Source organism: Pan troglodytes, chromosome 2 (assembly GCF_028858775.2).
Source record: "Pan troglodytes isolate AG18354 chromosome 2, NHGRI_mPanTro3-v2.0_pri, whole genome shotgun sequence".
NCBI lineage: Eukaryota > Metazoa > Chordata > Mammalia > Primates > Hominidae > Pan > Pan troglodytes.
In genome coordinates, this window is record NC_086015.1 from 192,894,616 (window position 1) to 192,914,613 (window position 19,998).

Below are 19,998 nucleotides of genomic sequence, written 5' to 3' on the forward strand. Positions count from 1 at the left end.
AATAAATAAATCCTTATGATTTGTATCAGACTTTACTGCTAGATACTATTTTTTCAAGGTGTTATACCTCATTCTGAAAAAAAAAGTCTAAAGGTTGTGATTTATATAAACCACATTTCCTGTCTTTAGTCAATTTTGTATATTTAATTTACTAAAAATGAAATTTACCAGGACAAATAATTAAAACAGACATAGTATATATAATTATTACTTTGAATGTTAAGGAATTAGGTAAACATGGTGATGTGAAGTTTATACACAAGACAGACACTGTAAAGTCCACTTTCAAATAGGGTTAAAGCATAATCAACAGAAAATTTAAAAAATAAAACATAGGACTTATCGGGACTAGGAATATAAATATGTAAAAATTAATACATAAAAGGAAATTGTTCCTGAATGGCAAGATGACTAATTTTAAAGTTTAAAACTTCTATTTTTATGCCACCAAAACTTAATAATACGTATCCCGTTGTGATAAAGTACATTTTAAAGACTCTGATTTGAGCTATTTTACTACCAAGAGTTGGAACAAATAAAGTCAGGACAGGTGAAAATATATATTTCCTTCACTTTGAAGGGAACCACACGAGGGAATTTAGCAATATGGGGGCAGATGTTGGGGGAGGAAATCCTGCCTCAGAATGTGAGTGTGTGAATTCTCAGCTTTCTGCCATGGTTCTTTGTTACTACTGATTCTTCAGTGCAACACATACATAGGCAATACAAATGTAAAATTATTTTGCCGGCCGGGTGTGGTGGCTCACACCTGTAATCCCAGCACTTGGAGAGGCTGAGGTGGGCAGATCATGAGGTCAGGAGTTGGAGATCAACCTGACCAACATGGTGAAACCCCTTCTCTACTAAAAAATACAAAAATCAGCTGGGTGTGCTGGCACGCACCTGTAATCCCAGCTACTTGAGAGGCTGGGGCAGGAGAATTGCTTGAACCCAAGAGCCGGAGGTTGCAGTGAGCCGAGATCATGCCATTGCACTCCAGCCTAGGCAACAGAGCGAGAGTTTATTTTGGGTGGGGCGGGGGGGAATATTTTGTCATCATTGCTAGTGAATGTTTGGAATAAAACATGTACAGATTAGGCAAATTTATATTTAAGAAAAATCCATAAACACATATCTTGTTCCTCCATATAAATGTCACTCGGTCTTACTCTCTGGGTGGGCCGATCATCTTATCACTGAGTAGCGGCAGTCCAAAGAATGAGGCTCAACACCTTGGTCTGCTGCTATTGATGGAATATGTGATCTTGACAAGTATTTTAATGTTATTCAGCTGTAGAATATTGACAATAATATTCATTCTATGACATCGAACCATATGAACTTGGTAGCATTCCACCATTAACCTACAAAACAGGAAGTTCCTAAGGTTCAATATGATACATAATTCGTCATATGACTATCAAATGGAGTATGTGTGAAAGTGATTTTGTACTGAAGTATTCCAGGTTTGAATCATTATGTAGCAATAGACTATTGAATCATATCTTTGTGATATATCATGCTTTATGAATTGGGTCACCATCCCATATTTAAAGTGCTAAAATATTAATGAGGATGATAAGAAAAATACATGAAGAGTTACAATAAAAAAAAATCAGGTGTGAACCGGGGATCCTGCCTCATTGGTCCAGGGTCACTTCTTATTTCCAGGTCCACATCTGATTGCTTGTAATTCCCTGGGATGACAAATATTAGCCCAGTGATCTCCCACCTTTATTTTGTACTCCACATATAATGGTCCAAGAGAAAGTTTCTACAACTTCACAAGTATTAACTCCAACTGCAATTTATTTTAAAATCTTTAAAGGTCTTTTATGTACATCAGGGGTTAGCAAACTTTTTCTACACAGGGCCAGAAAATATTTTTGACTTTGCAGGTCACATGGTTGCTATTGCAACTCCTCAACTCTGCTGTTGTAGCTCAAAAGCAGCCATATACCAACACCTAAATAAATATGGCAGTGTCCTTAAAGACTTTACCTAGAAAAACAGGTGGTGGGATAGATTTTGCCTGTGAGTAGTAGTTTGTCAACACCTAATCCAGATGAAAGATTATGGTGCAGATTCTTCACTAAGCTTTCAGCTATGGGACTTGGATTAGGAAAGTGGATTAAGGTCTATAAAATCTTTGAAAATCAAACCCAATCACTTACATGTATGTCAGTATGTATACTTCATTTTTACTTTTTTTTGTTTATTGTATAAGATTGTTCAGAACTGTCATCAGATTCCCATAATAGATTCTATAATTGAGAAAAGGTTGAAGGCCACTGCAGTTGGATTATTTTCTGCATGAATCAGACCAGTATCTGGAAGTTTTAGGGCAGTAAAGCTTTCCTGAATTTTTAAATCACTCATTCAGCAATCTGAGTTGTCTGACAGAGAGTGAGCAGCCTTATGTGGTACAGATACTCGGCTGAGGTTGCAAGATCACTGTTAATAAGTTAAGAGTTTGGACTAGATGACTTAAGGTACTTCCAACCATTAGGCCTTATAATTTTTTCCAAGAAGGTCTACTTTTTCTTTTTCCATATTTTCTTTTCTTTTTTGTCTAAATTCAATGTATCACATTCTTTAAACCTAAGAAACCTCCTTTACAGGTTTCTATTTCCCCATAGTCCTTCCTGAGCTCCATTTTCTTGTATCTGAGTCGTGGATGTTACATGCATTTTTCTTCAAGTGTTCACAGTTGTGTAAAACCCTAATGTATTCCAAACCTGATGTCATGGTGATTACACTTATTCAAATGTCTCCTAAATTCTAATTTGGGGGCAGTTTGTCAAAAAGTTCCCTGTTTGTAAGCATGCATGTTACTGTGTTTGCATGCTATAATGCTAAAATGACATTTTAAACAAGATACTCAAGTATTCCTTATCTTTGTCTTCTACCAAATGCCAGATTCTAGACTGAAATGGCTCAGAATATTAACTGATGAATTTAGTATAGTAGAGTGAAGTTTGATAACATGTTTTATGTTTGTGGAGTTAGTACAGTTTGCAAAAGTGTTGACTGTATACTTTATGTCTGAAGAGCTTTGCATAAGGATCCAGGATGGCTAGGCTCCAGAACTAGATACTTGTGGACTTCCCGTGGGATATGAGTAAAATCCCTATGAGTTTCATTTATTAAAAAAAGGAGTAGAGATGATGAGAAATAAAGCCCTTTCTAGTTTTTCCCTTCTACGGATCTGTCCAAAAAATAAAAAAACAAGGAAAATAATGTTTTTTGAGTGTCAGTGTCTTGTTAGTTGAGGCAACAGACCTACATACACAAAATGGAAACGCCATTTGAGTGTGGGTAAATTCGTGGGTAAATTATGATAGAATGAACTAAGGACAAGAATACTTAAGGCATGCCAAATTGAGGGGGTGAACCCAAACAAGATATATAAATATTGTATCCTTTCTAGGTGAGCTCAGTGTTGGCAAATGTAAAGAATATGACTTGGGGGAAGATGGTGGATTATGTAAAAAGTCAATTTGTAAGGGCTCGAGGATGAAAACAACCTGTAGGATACAGCTGATGTATTAGTTTGCTTTCATGCTGCTATGAAGAGATACCTGAGACTGGGTAATTTATAAAGACAAGAGATTTAATACACTCACAGTTATGCATGGCTGGGGGAGGCCTCGCGAAACCTACAAAATGGCAGAAGGTACCTCTTCACAGGGTGGCAGAAGAGAGAATGAGTGGAAGCAGGGAAATGCCAGATACTTATAAAACCATCAGATCTCATGAGACTCACGCATTTTCAGGAGAACAGCACAGGTGGCGGAGAACCTCCCCCATGATCCAATTACTTCCTCCTGGTCCTGCCCTTGACACATGGGGATTATTACAATTCAAGGTGAGATTTGGGTGGGGATACAGAGCCAAACCATATCAGCTGGCTAAACAATTTGTAAGGAGGGTTTGCTCAAAAGAATGAGAGACAAAGGTGATTAGATTTTTGTCAAGGATGCAGGGTTAATGACTGTAAATTCTCTGTCACAAAAGGAGTAACCTAATGAAAATTCTGCTTGAGAAGGCTGATCATTACATAGTCCTTTAAGTTAGAAAATGCTGACTAATGAAAAAGGCAAGAGGTTTAGTGGGATGGGGAGCATGAGTGAAGGGGATTGTATTCAGAGAAATCATTACCTTTAAGGAAGAAATTGGTTAGGATAAAGAATGGGCCACAAAACATAAGACGTTAGAGAATTTGGTAATTGAGAGAGAAAAAGGACACTCCCTCAGAATTAATGACTGCCAAGTTTGGGCTAAATATGTAGAACTTTAATGGGAGAAATTTGGGGTTGGACTGCACAGTAAAAGGTCATGGAAGAAGCAAGCCGTGAAGCTGTGGGCAATCAGATCTTAAGACAGGTCATGGTCAGTCAGGAGAGAAAAGATTTCTGAAGATGAAAAGAAGTCAGTAACTAGGAGAAATGAGTGTTGAAATATGCAAAATAGAGTTTTTTAAGAATATATTGGTTCAGTAATATATAAAAATAAATTCCTTGATAAGATTTTTTGTTCAAATTGTGGTGAATTGAGATATTAAGGCATACAAAATGCTCTAAATGAATTTTATTTTTTGAAGTTGTGTTTTCTGAGAGTTAAGCTGACATGGATTTGAGTTGGGATGAGTAGAGAGATAAGGAACTTCATATTTTTCCATATGAGGTTGAAAAGGAAAGATTTCCATCTAAGGAAAAAAAGATGCTAATGGGCTTCATTTAGAGTTTGCAAGTGAGTTTTGGAGGCAAATTTATCTCAAGTTTATGAATAAATTTAGTCCTCCAGGGTCCTTGGGCACTGTTAGGTACAATAAAAAGGCAATACACTAAAAGGCATCAGGGTATTCTTTGGCATCCTCAAAACTAAGTATGATGATTAATGATGGAATAGTTATAATAATGGCAGGGTAAATTCTAAGTATTGGAATGTTTTCTGAACTAAAAATGTAAAAGGAATTGTGTGGTCAGGAATGCTTCTGAAGCTAACCCGAGGACTTATTTTGCAAAAGATCTAGGGAGGTTAATAATGAAGGCTTAAGCAATAATTGGATGGATTGATAAATTGGATGGATGGATAGGTGGAAGAAGTCATGTTTAGAGTTTTGAATCACTTTTATCTAAGGGTTGGGGATACTTCCAGAGTCTTTGAGGGCTCAAGTTTCCTTGAGCAATACTAATCCTAACTGTCTTTTCTTATATTACCTTTGACAGTCAGTTCCTTCTGGCAACATTGAGAATCTGCAGAAGGGCAAGCATTCTGTAAATATCATTCACCTGTCATTACCCGTTTTCTTATGCCAATTTGCTGGTCATATCGTGGAAAAAGGATGGCTATTTTGATGAGACAGAATTAGTAAAATATTTAGTTATTTCACAGAAAAAAGAAATATTCCTCTTAACTATGAAAACTTCATATGCCCAAGTTTTGTGGTGAATGAAAATAAGGAGCCATATATGTAATTTAGCAAAGCACGAATTTGAAACAATATAAATTTAAATCTCAGATTTATTACCAACACCTGAGTAACAACTTCCCTATCCTTGCTGAATGTAAAGATCATCATGTATAAATGCTGACATTTTGTGAGGTCCTCAAAGGTTTATACCTATTTGTGATCCCATCCTCCCAATGAGGATATCCCAGTTTGATCACAGTTGGTGAGGAGAAGGTCCCTCCAGGCCTGCTCTATTGGAGATTTCTCCTGCAACATTCTCTCTTACAACTGCTGACACCCTGTCAAGGAGGCCTTTGAGCCAGGAGATCTAGTAGCATCAATGAGCTTCTGGTCTGCATCACTACTAAGTGCTATTTTATTTTGTTAAATGAGTTTATATTGATGTTTCTATACAATCAAGTCTATTTGTAGTTTTACAGCTTTAAGTTTGGATGCTCCAATGGGGAGTAAGTGTGGAAACTTAAAAGAAGTCAAGGGTTAGACAATTCATGACAAGAATTTGTTTCTGATGCACAATTTTTTTCTTATTGGACTATAGATAAAGACTTAGCACCAGGCGCTCTGGCTCACGCCTGTAATCCCAGCACTCTGGGAAGCCGAGGCAGGTGGATCACCTGAGGTCAGGAGTTTGAGACCAGCCTGGCCAACATGGTGAAACCCCATCTCTACGAAAAATACAAAAATTAGCCGAGCACAGTGGTGCATGCCTGTAATCCCAGCTGCTCAGGAGGCTGAGGCAGGAGAATCGCTTGAACCCAGGAGGCAGAGGTTGCAGTGAACCAAGATGGTGCCACAGCACTCCAGCCTGAGCAAGAGAGCAAGACTTCATCTCAAAAAAAAAGAAAAAAAAAGAACACTTAGGTTTTCATGAAATATATCTGGTGTGAACCAGTGAACCAATTCTTCTTAGATTTCAGCTTTTCTGTCTGTTAAATTAGAAAAACTAAGCTAGACAACCTCTCAGGTCTATTATTTCTAAAACCCATCTATGCAGCTAAGGTTGTTTGGAATCTGAAATTTTAGAGATGTGGAGATTTTCAAGCACGCTGACAGAAAATAAAGGTGCAACAGACTAAAATGACAACATTTAGGGAAGAACAGGCAAAAGAGGGAGTGCAGACCATTGGCAGAAACCTCTTGATGTTTTCAGTTCATTTCTGTAAAGTTCTTTCTTCCTGAATTAATGCAGAGTGTAAGACAGTTAATCCAAGAAAAACAACTTGAAAAGAAAAAAAAAATTGACTTCGGGCTTTCTATCTTTAGGTGTGACTGACTTGACAAAAACCTTTGAACAGAATGATTGTTCTATGAGTAAATTGATACTGAGAGTCACCCAAAGGTAAAGACTTGGAAGATAGGTAGGATTTGCTTCACTCTTCCTGCCCTATGGCACCAGCTAATCTTTTTCCTCCTTTTCTCTCAGTAATGTTTCAACATATTTATCTATAAAATGGAAATTAATACTGAGCATGAAAAGAAAAGGCCATGAAAATCCCCTAACATAGACCATTAATTTTTCTTTCCTTTTTGTTTTTAAGAAACAGACACTTTCTTTAACTGGACTCTTGTTCAGAACCCTAATATACCTTAGACAAGAAAAAGCTGAACTTCATGGTGTTAAGGAGATGTGTATCAAGTCCTACCGACACTGGCTGTTTCTTTACCTCTGGTGAACACACTGAGTCACCAGGAAACTGAGGATATCTGGAAACACAAGCTGAAAATGACTGATCTATTCCAACTCCCCTCCACCACCCCTGTCTTTTGTAATAAAGCCCCCTTGAAGCCCTGAGAGGAGTAAAGTTGCCTCATTTAATGTAGCCAGTCTAAGACAAAAATGATCTAGAAGAAAATGAGTGGTGATGAGGGTATTGTTTTGACCCAAGGTTACAGATGGAAGGGAAGGATAGGTTTCATATAATTACTTTATTTTTATGTGACACTTTAAAAGCTCAAACAGACCATTCAAACACACTATCTAATCAGTTTAATTCAGCAAGTATGTCCTGGATGCAAACAATGTAGCGCGTTTTATGGTAGAACCAATGCATTGACTACCAGGCGCTGTATAAAAATTATGTTGCACATTTAAAGAAAGCCTCTCAACCACCTTCTGAGGGAAGCATAGTTGAAGAAACTAAGGTTCAAAGGCATTGAGTTACTTGGCCATGGCCTCAAAGCATGTCATTAGCAGAACTGAGATTGAACCTAGGTCAGCCCCATTCCAAAACTTGCAATTCTTCAACTCTATCCTCAAGGAGCTATAAAACCACAAGAAATACAGAGTTGAGAGAGAGATGTTTCACCCACAAATTACCTAAAATCCTCTGCAGCAGGTTAATTGTTGAACAAGCAAAGTAGGACAAAGTAGCATTGATGAGATGAAATAAAAGAACAAAATTCAAAGGAGAAAAATCATACTTAAATTAGGAACTAGGAAGTACTAAGTAAGGAAGAGAGTGCTGAGGGTTGGGTAGGCATGGGAAAGGCAGTGGGGTGGAGATCCTGGTCTCCATGCTGTCACGTGCAAGGAAGCTGAAGTTTGAGGAGTCTGGAGGCTTGTCCAAGTTTTCACAGCTGATTATGGTGACATTAGAAATACAGGGAAATGACTTTTAGGAGTCAGAACCTAGGGATAAAAGCGAAACAAAAAAAATAACAAAATAAGTACAGACAGGAACCAGAACTTACTATGTGGAAATAAGGGAAATAAGAGAAATAGATGAGTATGGAACCAGTGCTGTTTTTCTCTCTTCTGCCTTAGAGATGATGTCTTCCTTCTACGTAACACTCTTTTCTGAATCTGCCTTGGTCTTTATTATTGAAGATGTTGGTCACATTATCTATCAATCAGTCTCTTTAGAAACTAAATCTACATTTCTGCCAACTTAAAAACTCATACTTTTTCGAATCTCACACACTAATATCATTATTGTTGAGAGCCTATTTGTGTGGTGATGTTTACCTTCTAGTGCTCACCTGGCTTTCGAGCTATCAGGCATCCCGTTTGGATCTTTGGATGTTGGGGATGTCCTTATGGGTCCGTGTATATGACCACTCATATGGGAGTTTATCTGCATTTTGGTTTTGGAATAATTCATGCCTTTGTTCATTTCTGTTTTTGACATTTGCTATGATTGCATTTACTTTTATTTTTTCCTATACTTCAGTCTTATCTGAAGACAAATTTTAGTGTAAATCAAACATATTCAAAAGTGTCATCTTGAGAGTATTTATAAATTTCACTTCAACGTTAAAGCTATTAACTTTTACTTCTTCTCTACTCACTATTTGGCAGTAAATAAACCAAGTCAGCCACAATCTCAAAAGAGAAGTGAAGAAAATTAATATACCCTTTTAATTTAAAGATACAGGATTATCAGATGGTCTTCTAATTATAGGGACCTCCTTAATTCTCATACCCCACTCTCCCATTTCTACCAATTTAACTTTGTTAATTCCTTCCCTATATAACTCTGTTTTGACCTCATAGAGACATAGTTTTCTTCCTTTCTTTCTTTTCTCTTTCTTTCTTTCTTTTCTTTCTTTTTCTTTCTTTTCTTTCTTTCTCTCTTTCTTTCCTTTCTCTTTCTTTCTCTCTCTCTGTTTCTCTCTTTCCCTCCCTCCCTCTGTCCCTCCCTCCCTCCCTCCATCCCTCCCTCCCTCCCTTCCTTCTTTTTTTTTTTTTTTTTTTTTTGAGACAGAATTTCACTCTTGTAGCCCAGGCTGCTGGCATGCAGTGGCGCAATCTTGGCACACTGCCACCTCTGCCTCTTGGGTTCAAGCAATTCTCCTGCCTCAGCCTCCCGAGTAGCTGGGATTACAGGCACCCCCCACCAAGCCCAGCTAATTTTTGTATTTTTGGAAGAGACAGGGTTTCCTTGCCCTGGACCCTCTTCCTGCCCTCTCCAGTCTGAATCCAAAGCTAGTCTTCACAATTCCCTTAATTCTCTGATGTAACCTATTCAGTGAAACAACAGTAGTATTGTTTTTATCTATTTTGTTTGTTCCCTTCCCCAGTGGTATAAGCTGGAGAAAATCACTTAACTGTGTAGGTTGGGAGATGACAAATTCATGTTTTCTAAACTGATTCACATTTCTAAACCCTCACCTTTTTTTCCCAAATAGTCACTTAATGTCTGACCCCCTCAATTTTCAGCAGATGGCCTTGTCTTCCTCCTGCTTCATCAAGAAAATCGAAGTCATCAGCCTTGACTTCTATTTATCTTCTATGAAAACCTTTATATCTGTACTTAATTTTGCCATCTACTTCATCCTAGAGTGAGGGATTAAGGGGTTTTAGTTCAAGACAGTCCTCTCTACCTATGCCTTGACCTTTTCCAACCTGCCTATTCCAGGATTTCTTATCATGCCATTCCCTTTCTTTCCAGGATCTTGAAATTTTCTCTCTCCACACTAGCTCCTTCCTCTTTAGGCATAATTCAGGTTCTTCTAATCCAATTGTATCCAAAAAACATTTCTTTTGCACACCCCCATCTACTCCTCAAAACACTAAAATATTTTGAGGGTGTCATTAATCTACAGAAGGTTCTAATGTCAAGGTTGCCAATGACCTCCTTATGTCAAATCTAGTAGGTATTTTTGAGGTCTTATCTTCCTAGATCCCATTGCCATTGAGTACTGTTGATTACTTTTCATTTTGTTTTTACCTTGGCTTCTAAAATACCATAAACTTCTCAGGGTCTGTTAGTTCTCAGGTTTTCTAAGTGGAGCCCCACGTGCCTTTTCTCATTGCACCTATTCTGCATAGGTCGTTTTATCCACGCTCACAGATCCATTTTTCCCCTATGAGGAAGATTTCTGTTTCTAAACTTTTGGTCTATTTTTCTTCCTAGAGTTTAAGGCTTATTTAAGTTGGTTTCACTTTTTTCATATCCCTAGGTACTTAAAACTCAACATGCTAAAATGCAGTTGATCATCTCTCTTTCTTCAAGCCAGATCCTCCAACTATACTCACTGATGTAGTTAGTGGAATCATCAACCACACGGTTCAATCAAGCTGGAAACGTAAAGTCATCTTTCACTCTTCATTCTCCCTTCATTAGTAACACAACCAATATCTGACTTAGCCTTTTTACTAATAATTGACTTTGTCCCTATCATTTCCATTCCCATTGATTTTGCCCTTTTGTTGTCTTACCTGAACTGATGCAGGAACATTCTAAATAGCCACTTTACCCATAAACTGACATGCTGTGAATTCTTCCATCACACAACTTCCAGATTTACCAATATAAAACATAGTCTGGCTGTGTCTGTCTCATGAATACTGACTGTGGTGATAGATACACTACTCCACACGTGTGATAAAATTGTATAAAATGAAATACACACATATATATATATACCCACATTCGAATAAGTACAATAGAACTGAGGATTTATGGGTCAGGTCACTGGATTTGATCAATGTCACTATCCCAGTTCTGATATTATATGGTAGTTTTACAAGATGTTGCTATCGAGGGAACTGGGTAAAGGGTACATGGGATCTCTCTGTATTATTCATTACAACTGCATGTAAATCTACAATTTCCTCAATTTAAAATTTATTTAAAATATTTTGAGATATATATTATTTAAAATATACATATCATTTATATATGAATATTTTAAATGATATATATTTATATCATTTAAATATATAAATATATCTATATTATTTAATATATTTTGATATATGTAAATATACACACACACTCTCTCTCTGTCTCTCTCACCACAAGTACAGACATAGGCTTTTTAAAAACATAGCATATAAGTTTCTTCTTACCTCTCTGGCTTAATCTCCCAGCATTCTCTGCCCCAAATTTTTCAAAATATTAACACAGAGATGCTTGTGATTTTCTCACGCATACCAGGCTATTTTCCATTATAGTGTTTTGTTTATGCTGTTGTCATAGAGTGCCCACTGTGTACCATTAGCTCTTACCTGACCTTCCTAATTTTCATCAGTAAAGGCTCTTTCCTTGATTCTTCAGATAAAATTACATTGTTCATCTTTGTGTTTTCGTAGTGCTGTCTATACTGCTAACACATTTACTGTAGGTTCGTTTTCCTGTCTTTCCTTCTATACCATCAATTCCTAGAAGATGAGACAGTATTATACACTTTTTATTTCCAGTTTCCATTATGCTTCCTGGTAAATAAGTCCTCTATGCATGTTTAACTTGAGCAAATGAATGTGCTATTGCAGGTAGCTTGGAAATCAGCATTCATAAATCTAATACTATTATCTTCTACTGTATTACTAGACCAGAACACATATTTGAAATTTTAAGAAGATGATTGACTATCTTAATACAGTATTTTTCTAATTCTTTATAACAGGAACAGTAACAGTTAAGAACTTAACTAATTTTACCCTGGGATAAAATTAGTCTACTGCTTATCACAACAAATCACATATTAAGATGATCTGCCCGGATAATATTTAGATTTGGAGAACACATCATCTGAGAAAGTTGATGTTTTCCTCCAAATATATAGGAATAAATGTTTGGAAAAAATAAGTAAAGCAAACTTCAGGGCTCAGCAGCAAAATGAAGCAAACAGAAATAGGATTCATTTGCAAAGTGTTCAGATGTTTGCTTATTATTAAGTCTAACATACAATTCTACACTTTAATTAAGAACCACCCACACATCAAGGTAAGCAACTGGCAATAAAAAATTAAAAAATATTAGGTCCACAGGTTGAGTTTATTGTCCCTGAGTGTGATTCTAAGATTGCGGTTATGGGAGGGATGACTAATCTGAGGAAAAAATTTAAATTTTCTGAGTTCATTTCTGTTTCCTGGTTCTATTTCTTACATGCTGGTGGCAGAATGGGCAGATAATCAGTTGAGACTATTATAAAATGGGTTTAATGATAGGTCAGGCTTGCTATCAAATTTAATGAGGAAATGTTTATTTTCTTTTCGAAATCTACAGAACACAGATGTCGGATAGTGGAGGTATAGAGCATAATAATATTATTAGTTAGGAAAGGAGAGCTTTGATAGAAGACAAGATTGTCTAGCATTGGAGGTCTGCCTCATTTTATGGCAAAATTGGATTCATTACACTACCTGAAGAAATGCCAATTGTGCAACTTGTAACATGTGCTACATATATACCTGCATGGTTTTATAGATTCACTTGATGTTTTCATGATAGAGTATGCTTTAATTTAAATATTCAGTGTCATAAATACAGAGAGTATAATACTGGTTTCATTTTTGTCCTTTTAAGTTTCGTAGAAACCCCAGCTCATTTCTCTTGGAAAGAAAGTTATTACCGATCCACCATGTCCCAGAGCACACAGACAAATGAATTCCTCAGTCCAGAGGTTTTCCAGCATATCTGGGATTTTCTGGAACAGTAAGTATAAAACAAGCAAGAAATGTTGTGCTCGAGCTAAATAGGTAAATGTGGGTGGTCAAAATATTGCTTACTAGGGCATGTTTTTTCTAGAATCAGTAGAAGTTGTTTAGGAAAAGTTAATGACTCCAATGCCATCTCTTTGTTCAAAATTCAGTGGTGATTTTTTCCATTTCTAACACCAGAAGATCCTTGCTAATCCAAGGTGATGTAATTTTGGAGGGCCTAAGGCCTCCTGCACCAAATTCACTTCCCCAATGTTTCTCTGATACTCAGAATCCATTCCTTTGGCTTGAAGACTTATCTACTTTTATAATGCAGGTACTCACTGAGAAGATAAAACACTAAATTTTATTGTTTATTTATACCTTTCTGTGAAACGTATTATTATTTCTTTATTAAAACAGGTTTGGATAAGTGAATAAATTAAGAAAAGGTGAAAAGAGAATTTGAGCACACTGGAGACCCTTAGGAATCGAGTATAAAATACTCTATCACAGATACATCCCTTATTTCCTGCATCCTACCCAGTAATTATCTGAGGAGGGCAGAGGTCATGATCCTCATTTAACAAGTGGGGGTTGGATTTGAACTGCTTGAAATTACACATTTGATAAGTGATCGAGCCAGGACTCAAACCTAGACTTTCTAACTCCAAGAAACCAATGAGCCTTGCTGACTTCGAAGCAGAAAATGCTTGTTATTAACAACAGCATGAGTATGTTTTAGTCCCTTTCCATGCCTAACTCACTTTTTTCTTTCCTATGTGTTAGGCCTATATGTTCAGTTCAGCCCATTGACTTGAACTTTGTGGATGAACCATCAGAAGATGGTGCGACGAACAAGATTGAGATTAGCATGGACTGTATCCGCATGCAGGACTCGGACCTGAGTGACCCCATGTGGGTGAGTGGCACAGGCTTTCTCTTCAGTCTTTGGGCCATGCTATCTATAGCTCTGTTAAACCTGTCTTTTCAGTCATGTGTGAAAAGGCAGGTGGCTCTGAATGGCCAAGGCCTTTGGGAAGAGAGTCTACGTTGTTAGCTGAGAGAAGATTTGGTGTGGATTATGGATTCTGGGTCTGCCTCAAATATCTATAATATATGTGTTTCCATCCGTGTGGGGAGGGAGATTCTTTACATCTTTTATCTTGATTGTTCCTCACGTCAACCCCAATTTAGAAAAGATGGTACCAGCTCAAGGCTTTCTAGCTGGTAGGGACAGCAAAAGAATCAGAAATTTATTTTATTTATATATTCATTTATTTGACAGAGTCTCACTCTGTCACCCAGGCTGGAGTGCAGTGGCATGATCTCAGCTCATTGCAACCTCTGCTTTCCTGATTCAAGTGATTTTGCTGACTCAGTCTCCCAAGTAGCTGGGATTACAGACATGCACCACCACACCTGGCTAATTTTTGTATTTTTAGGAGAGGCAGGGTTTCGCCATGTTGGCAAAGCTGGTCTCGAACTCTCGCCTTCCTGTGATCTGCCCACCTCAGCCTCCCAAAGTGCTGGGATTACAGGTGTGAGCCACTGTGGCTGGCAAAGAATCAGATTTTTAGATCTGAATCCTATCCAGGGCACTTCCTACTATGACAAACAACTTCTCTATCCTTCTTTAATGCAGGAGGAATTTACGCACATGAATTCTATGTGCATATGCAGGTTTAAGTACCTGGTAACAGAATAAGAGGGAGGAAAAAAACTAATACATGAAACAGGCTTTTCTTGGCTATACCACTGAGTCACTCGTGATCTTAGGCCCCAGTTCCTCATTTATAAAGTGGTGAGATCATAGGTGTTACATACTTCCCAGGTAAGCTAAGGAGTTTAATGCGTTAATGATATTAAAACACCTTCCTGCGATGTTTAGATTTCCTGTGTTTGTGCAGTTTCATAATGCTGGTGGGTTTTCTTTCTTTTTTTTTTTAAATCATTTATTTACCACACAAGTCCTGCTATCTTTTCTATCAAAAATGTCTGGAAAACTAGTCGGGGGAAGCTAGACAGTGGGGTGTCATAGAGTATCTGTTGACAAGATTAAGGGGAATGATTTTAAAATGCCTTACCTTGTTTGATATGTTTTACTGGAATTTTTGCTATGTGCTTTTTGGATATAGAATGTACTGCTTAATATTGGGAGAAGAAAGTCAATTGGAGAAAGGCAAGAGGAAACAAAAACAGAAAGTTATAACTCTGCAGATACATAGATGCTTTGTCACTAATTTCATTAGGGAAAAATACACTTTTTCATTGACTCCTTTCATTCCAATACAGATATAGTTCTCAATCCTTGAGCCAGTGAAATGAAACTATCAAATAATTCCAAGGGGCAGGTCATTCAAGGCCTTGGACTGTATCATAATTCAACATAAATATGTGTAAACTCTGATTTGACAGTTACTTAAAAATTAGGACATTCCCAATTTTCATAAAAATATCATCTCTTAAGTTGATGGATAGGATCTGCCTAGGAAAACCTGTTATTGTATTCTCTCCAGGGATTTTCTGTTCTCAGTCTTGGACTCATAAAAGTTGGCAAAAAGTTAAAGAAGTTAAAAAATGAAGAATTTTCTCTTACACACTGAAGCACGTAGTTTTTTATTGTTGTTTGTTTTTTGATTTTTGTTTTTTGTTTTTTTATGAGCAGGGTCTCCCTCTGTCGCCCAGGTTGGAGTGCAGTGGCACAATCTAGGCTCACTGCAACCTCCGCCTCCTGGGTTCAAGCGATTCTCCTGCCTCAGCCTCCTGAGTAGCTGGGATTACAGGCATGTGCCACCACACCCGGCTGATTTTTGTATTTTTAGTAGAGACGGGGTTTCACCATGTTGGCCAGGCTGGTCTCGAACTCCTGACCTCAGGTGATCCACTCGCCTTTGCCTCTGAAAGTGCTGGGATTACAGGCGTGAGCCACCACACCTGTTTTTAGCATGTATTGTCTTAATGTGCCATGTTGTTTCTTACTTCCTTGTATTCTTGGAAATGTTCTCCTTGAGGATACCATTCACATTTTTTCTCGTCTCTGGATAATTCTTATTTGTCCCTTAATGCCTAGTAATTACTTCTTACACAGTGTTATAGTTGTTTATTTTTCTCTAAAGTAGGACAGGGCTGTACTTGTCATGTCCAGTGCTTGAAGGTACATAGTAGGTCCCCATAGTAGGAGATTCGGAGAGAGCTAAAAGACAAAATGAAAACAAATGAGGTTTTGCCAGTGAGGTAAATGAAATAGGGCACTTGGAGGCATCTGTACTGAAAGGAACATAAAGGTAGAGTGAGAAAGAATTTAACTGAATAAACTTGCCTATCTGTGGCTGCTCTCTCTGTGGGAAAAAAAACAAACAAACCCTGAGATATTCCTAATAACATAGAAATCCTGGGGCTTCTCTTGCCTTATGACTATTCCAACATTTTTATATTCTCATATATGTCCATGTGTGAAGGCCACAAAAATGGAGTTGGATAACAAGAATGGAAAAATGGTAAACTTACCCAGGATGTTAATAGCTAGTGTTCTGGTTTAGAAAGTAGGGAGTAGGATCCTTTTAGATTCTTAGTCTTTCTGAACTGCTACAACAACGGGTGTGAGAGTCTTTTTTTCCCATTACTTGGTAGCATATTTTCTTTTCTCTTTTCCATGTATAGGTTAATAGCTAAATAATTCCTAAAGTCTGCAAATAAACTACTTTCCTCTTAAATATAATATTCATTAAGTAAGGATCGTAGCCAAGCATTCTCTCACTATACAAGAACTTATAGACATGAAAAAACATGTCATATTCTTAGGGATAGAAATCTCGAAATTGAGAAATTTAACCCAGTTTTACTGATTTTTTGATACAACCTAAACATTAATAACTAGCCATGAAACGGAATCACCATGTTTTGCTCTGATTGTTAGCAAAGGATGTTTGAATTGCAGAGAATGTGTGCCTTCTTAATTTGAATTATTTTAGTATCACTGAAAAATGAACTCCATTGGGTTAGTAAGTAAAGGTGAGTGGAGTCTCTCCAAAAAATTTGACATTTTAGTCTGTTTTCAAGGAACTTCTAGGTTCTTGATTCTGTTGTCAAGTATATTACTTTAGGCCAGGTGCATTGGCTCAGGCCTGTAATCTCAGCACTTTGGGAGGCCGAGGTGTGTGGATCACCTGAGGTCAGGAGTTCAAGACCAGCCCGGCCAACATGGTGGATTCCCGTCTCTACTAAAAATACAAAAATTAGCCGAGCGTGGTGGCGGGTGCCTGTAGTCCCAGATACTCAGGAGGCTGAGGCAGGAGAATCGCTTGAGCCGGGGAGGTGGAGGTTGCAGTGAGCTAAGATTGTGCCATTGTACTCCAGCCTGGGCAACAAGAGCAAAACTCCATCTCAAAAAAAAAAAAAAAAAAAAAGTTACCGTATATCCCATCTTTGTATTATTCATAGACTGTGTAAGCATGCCGGTCATGTCTTCATGAGGTAGATAATAATATTAACACTTAAAAGTTCTTCCAGATTGATTGATGCTAACTACGTAACTCTTACTTTCGCAATTTTTTTTTTTATTCCTTGTAAACTTTGAAGGAAACCCTTTTAACCTGTATTGGATTTTTCCCTGGAGAGTTGGTGGTAATTATTTAAAACTATTCCTTTTTGTAAATACTTGTTGAATCATCCCAGATATATGTGAGGAGGCTTCAGCTCTAAGTATCAAAAGACCAATATCTACGTAGCCTATTTGTGTCTGGAAAGGCTTAGGCAACAGCCCTTAGCATAGTGCCCTACATCTTATATAATCCAAGATTCATGTATATTTCAAGCACATACAGTAGGTCTAGCCACAACAATTGTGCACCTATGATCTTTGTGACACAGATCATGATATCCTTGAGAAGACGATAACACAGCAGAAAAGGCAAATGTGTATAAAATTACCTATGAAAAGTAGTTAGATATATGTGTTTATGTGTTTTTATAAAGCACAGAAAAAGGAATGATTTAGTGTGCCTGAGATTGGCAACACATTGCAGAGAAGGTAGTTTTTTTATTTAGGCCTTAAAATATGAGTCAAATTGATCAAAACAGGGAAAGGAAAAATAATCAGGTTTGGGTAGCTGTTATAAAAATAATTGATTATAAAAACATAATGTGATGCTCATAAGTATTAAAAGATAAGACTAAAAAAATTGACTAAAGAAAAGTTTATATTAAAAAGACATAAACTTTAAAAATTATAATTTATAACAAAAGCTTAATAACCCCAATAAACTAAATATTCAAAATTTAATAAGAGAGATAAATTTCCCCAATTGGAAAAAGATATAGGTAATTCACAAATGATTAATGTACAAATGTTTAACAGATTCAAAGTGTTCAGATTCTCCACTAATAAAAAATTAGGGAATTGAAATAATGAGATTAATTATATCTTTCTGATCAGCAAAAAATTTAATGATAATAACCAATGCTAGTGAGATTGTTGAGAAACAGGCAATCTTTTCATTTCTTATGAGAGTATAAATCGAAATAATACATTGGAAGGCAATTTGTCCATTCTAATTTATTTAATTTTAAAGACACTTTCCCTTTGGCCTGTAAGTTCCAGTTTTAGATATTCCACAAAACTATTCAAATATAAATAAGTACCTACAAACACAAACACACACACACACACACACACACATACACACACACAGAAATGAAGGCTTCATTGCAGCATTGTTTATAATAACTAAAATGGTAAGTCCAGGTAAAATTTTATAGCCTTTAAAGTTTTAGAAAGGAGTCTTCAAAATGGTTGACTGGATTCATCATAGGCACCTACTCCATGGAGAGGAGCCAAAATGGCAAGTAGATTGTCACATTTTGAATAGATTATCTAAGGGAAAAAACTGGAATTCAACAGAGAAGTGACAGGAAGCATCAAAAACAAGAAAGGGATGTGAGGGATCAGCTGGGAGCCTGGAGAGGCTCCCTAATATTGGGCAAGGGTAAGTGGGAGACCCCTCACAGTCCACATTCCCACCACAGACTCCTATAGTCCTAGCCAAAGGAGAGCCCTTTGACCATCATGGGCCCTGAGACTAATACAAGGAGCTGAAGACTACTCAACAGTATTGCTCCGGAGAGAGAGCTCATGCTGAATCCCACAAACCTCTGAGTCGTAAGCAGCTGCAGCATGACACCATTTCAAAAACCCAGCCTCCACCAGACTGCATCCTACCCTGGTGCCCAATAGCCCATGCATCTCCACATCCTTCAAGCACCATTGACATTCCCTGCCTGGAATGGCTGCCACCAAGGCTGAGGCAAAAGCCACAGGCAGTGACCCCTTCACCCCCCAACAGAGTAGCAACGACACATTTTCATGTACCTCAGGACAAATCTCACTGCCCGCAGCTGCCGCCACTATGGTGGGGCTGAGATGCAAGCAAAGAACACACTCTCAAAGCAGCTATTTCCTTCCCAGTAGAAGAGCTATGGTGTAGCTGCTGTGGCCCTTACCTGAACATGGTGCTGGCCTCCCAGGGGATCACCCTGCTTCTGCTTACCACAACCAGTGCCCGCACACACCACCAGGGGGCCTAAGGACAGGTTCGCCCAACTCGGCCCTACCCCTCAGTGCCCAGGGACACCATCCAGGGGCCTGAAAATTGCCCATTTCAGTGTGCCACCATTGGCACCCGAGCATTCCTTCTGGTCACGCCCACCCAACCACTGCTGCTACCACCATAACTGCCACCAACTTACACACATCACCTGCAGGCCTGGGGTCTGGCCCACCCAGGCTGTCACAGCCACTGTCAATACCAGTGTGGAACATTTGGGTCCCAGAGGGTTGTCTTGCCACTGCTAATGCCATCACCCATGACATGCCAGCTGCCCAGGGGCTCAAGAACCTGCCTACCCACCTACCTTTCCACTGCCATTCCAACCACCTGAGCAAGCCACCTGGGACTCCCAAAATTGGCTTGCCTGGACTCACTAACAATGGTACCAGTGTACACTGCCCTAGGGTCCAAGGACAGGCACACTCAGCCCACTGCTGCTACTGCAGGAGTCCAAAGGCTGGCCTACCGGGTGTCTAAAACCCAGCAAAAGTTCACTACAGCCTCCACTAACAACCACACCCTAAGCCACAAGGGAAATCATAGACACT

The 19,998-nt window shown here is 38.1% G+C and overlaps 1 protein-coding gene across 13 annotated transcripts in view; it reads left to right on the forward strand.

Annotated features, from left to right (window-relative positions):
- The window catches only part of TP63 (tumor protein p63), a 300,778-nt gene that overhangs the window by 128,180 nt on the left and 152,600 nt on the right, over window positions 1–19,998 (forward strand). For 11 of the 13 annotated variants that reach the window (XM_054681330.2, XM_009447014.5, XM_054681331.2 and 8 more), the window contains 2 exons: window positions 12,730–12,858; window positions 13,632–13,764. In XM_054681330.2, the coding sequence (XP_054537305.1) occupies window positions 12,730–12,858; window positions 13,632–13,764 (262 nt within the window). The remainder of the gene's footprint in view (window positions 1–12,729; window positions 12,859–13,631; window positions 13,765–19,998) is intronic. The other 2 variants (XM_063807423.1, XM_063807424.1) reach the window with 1 other exon arrangement.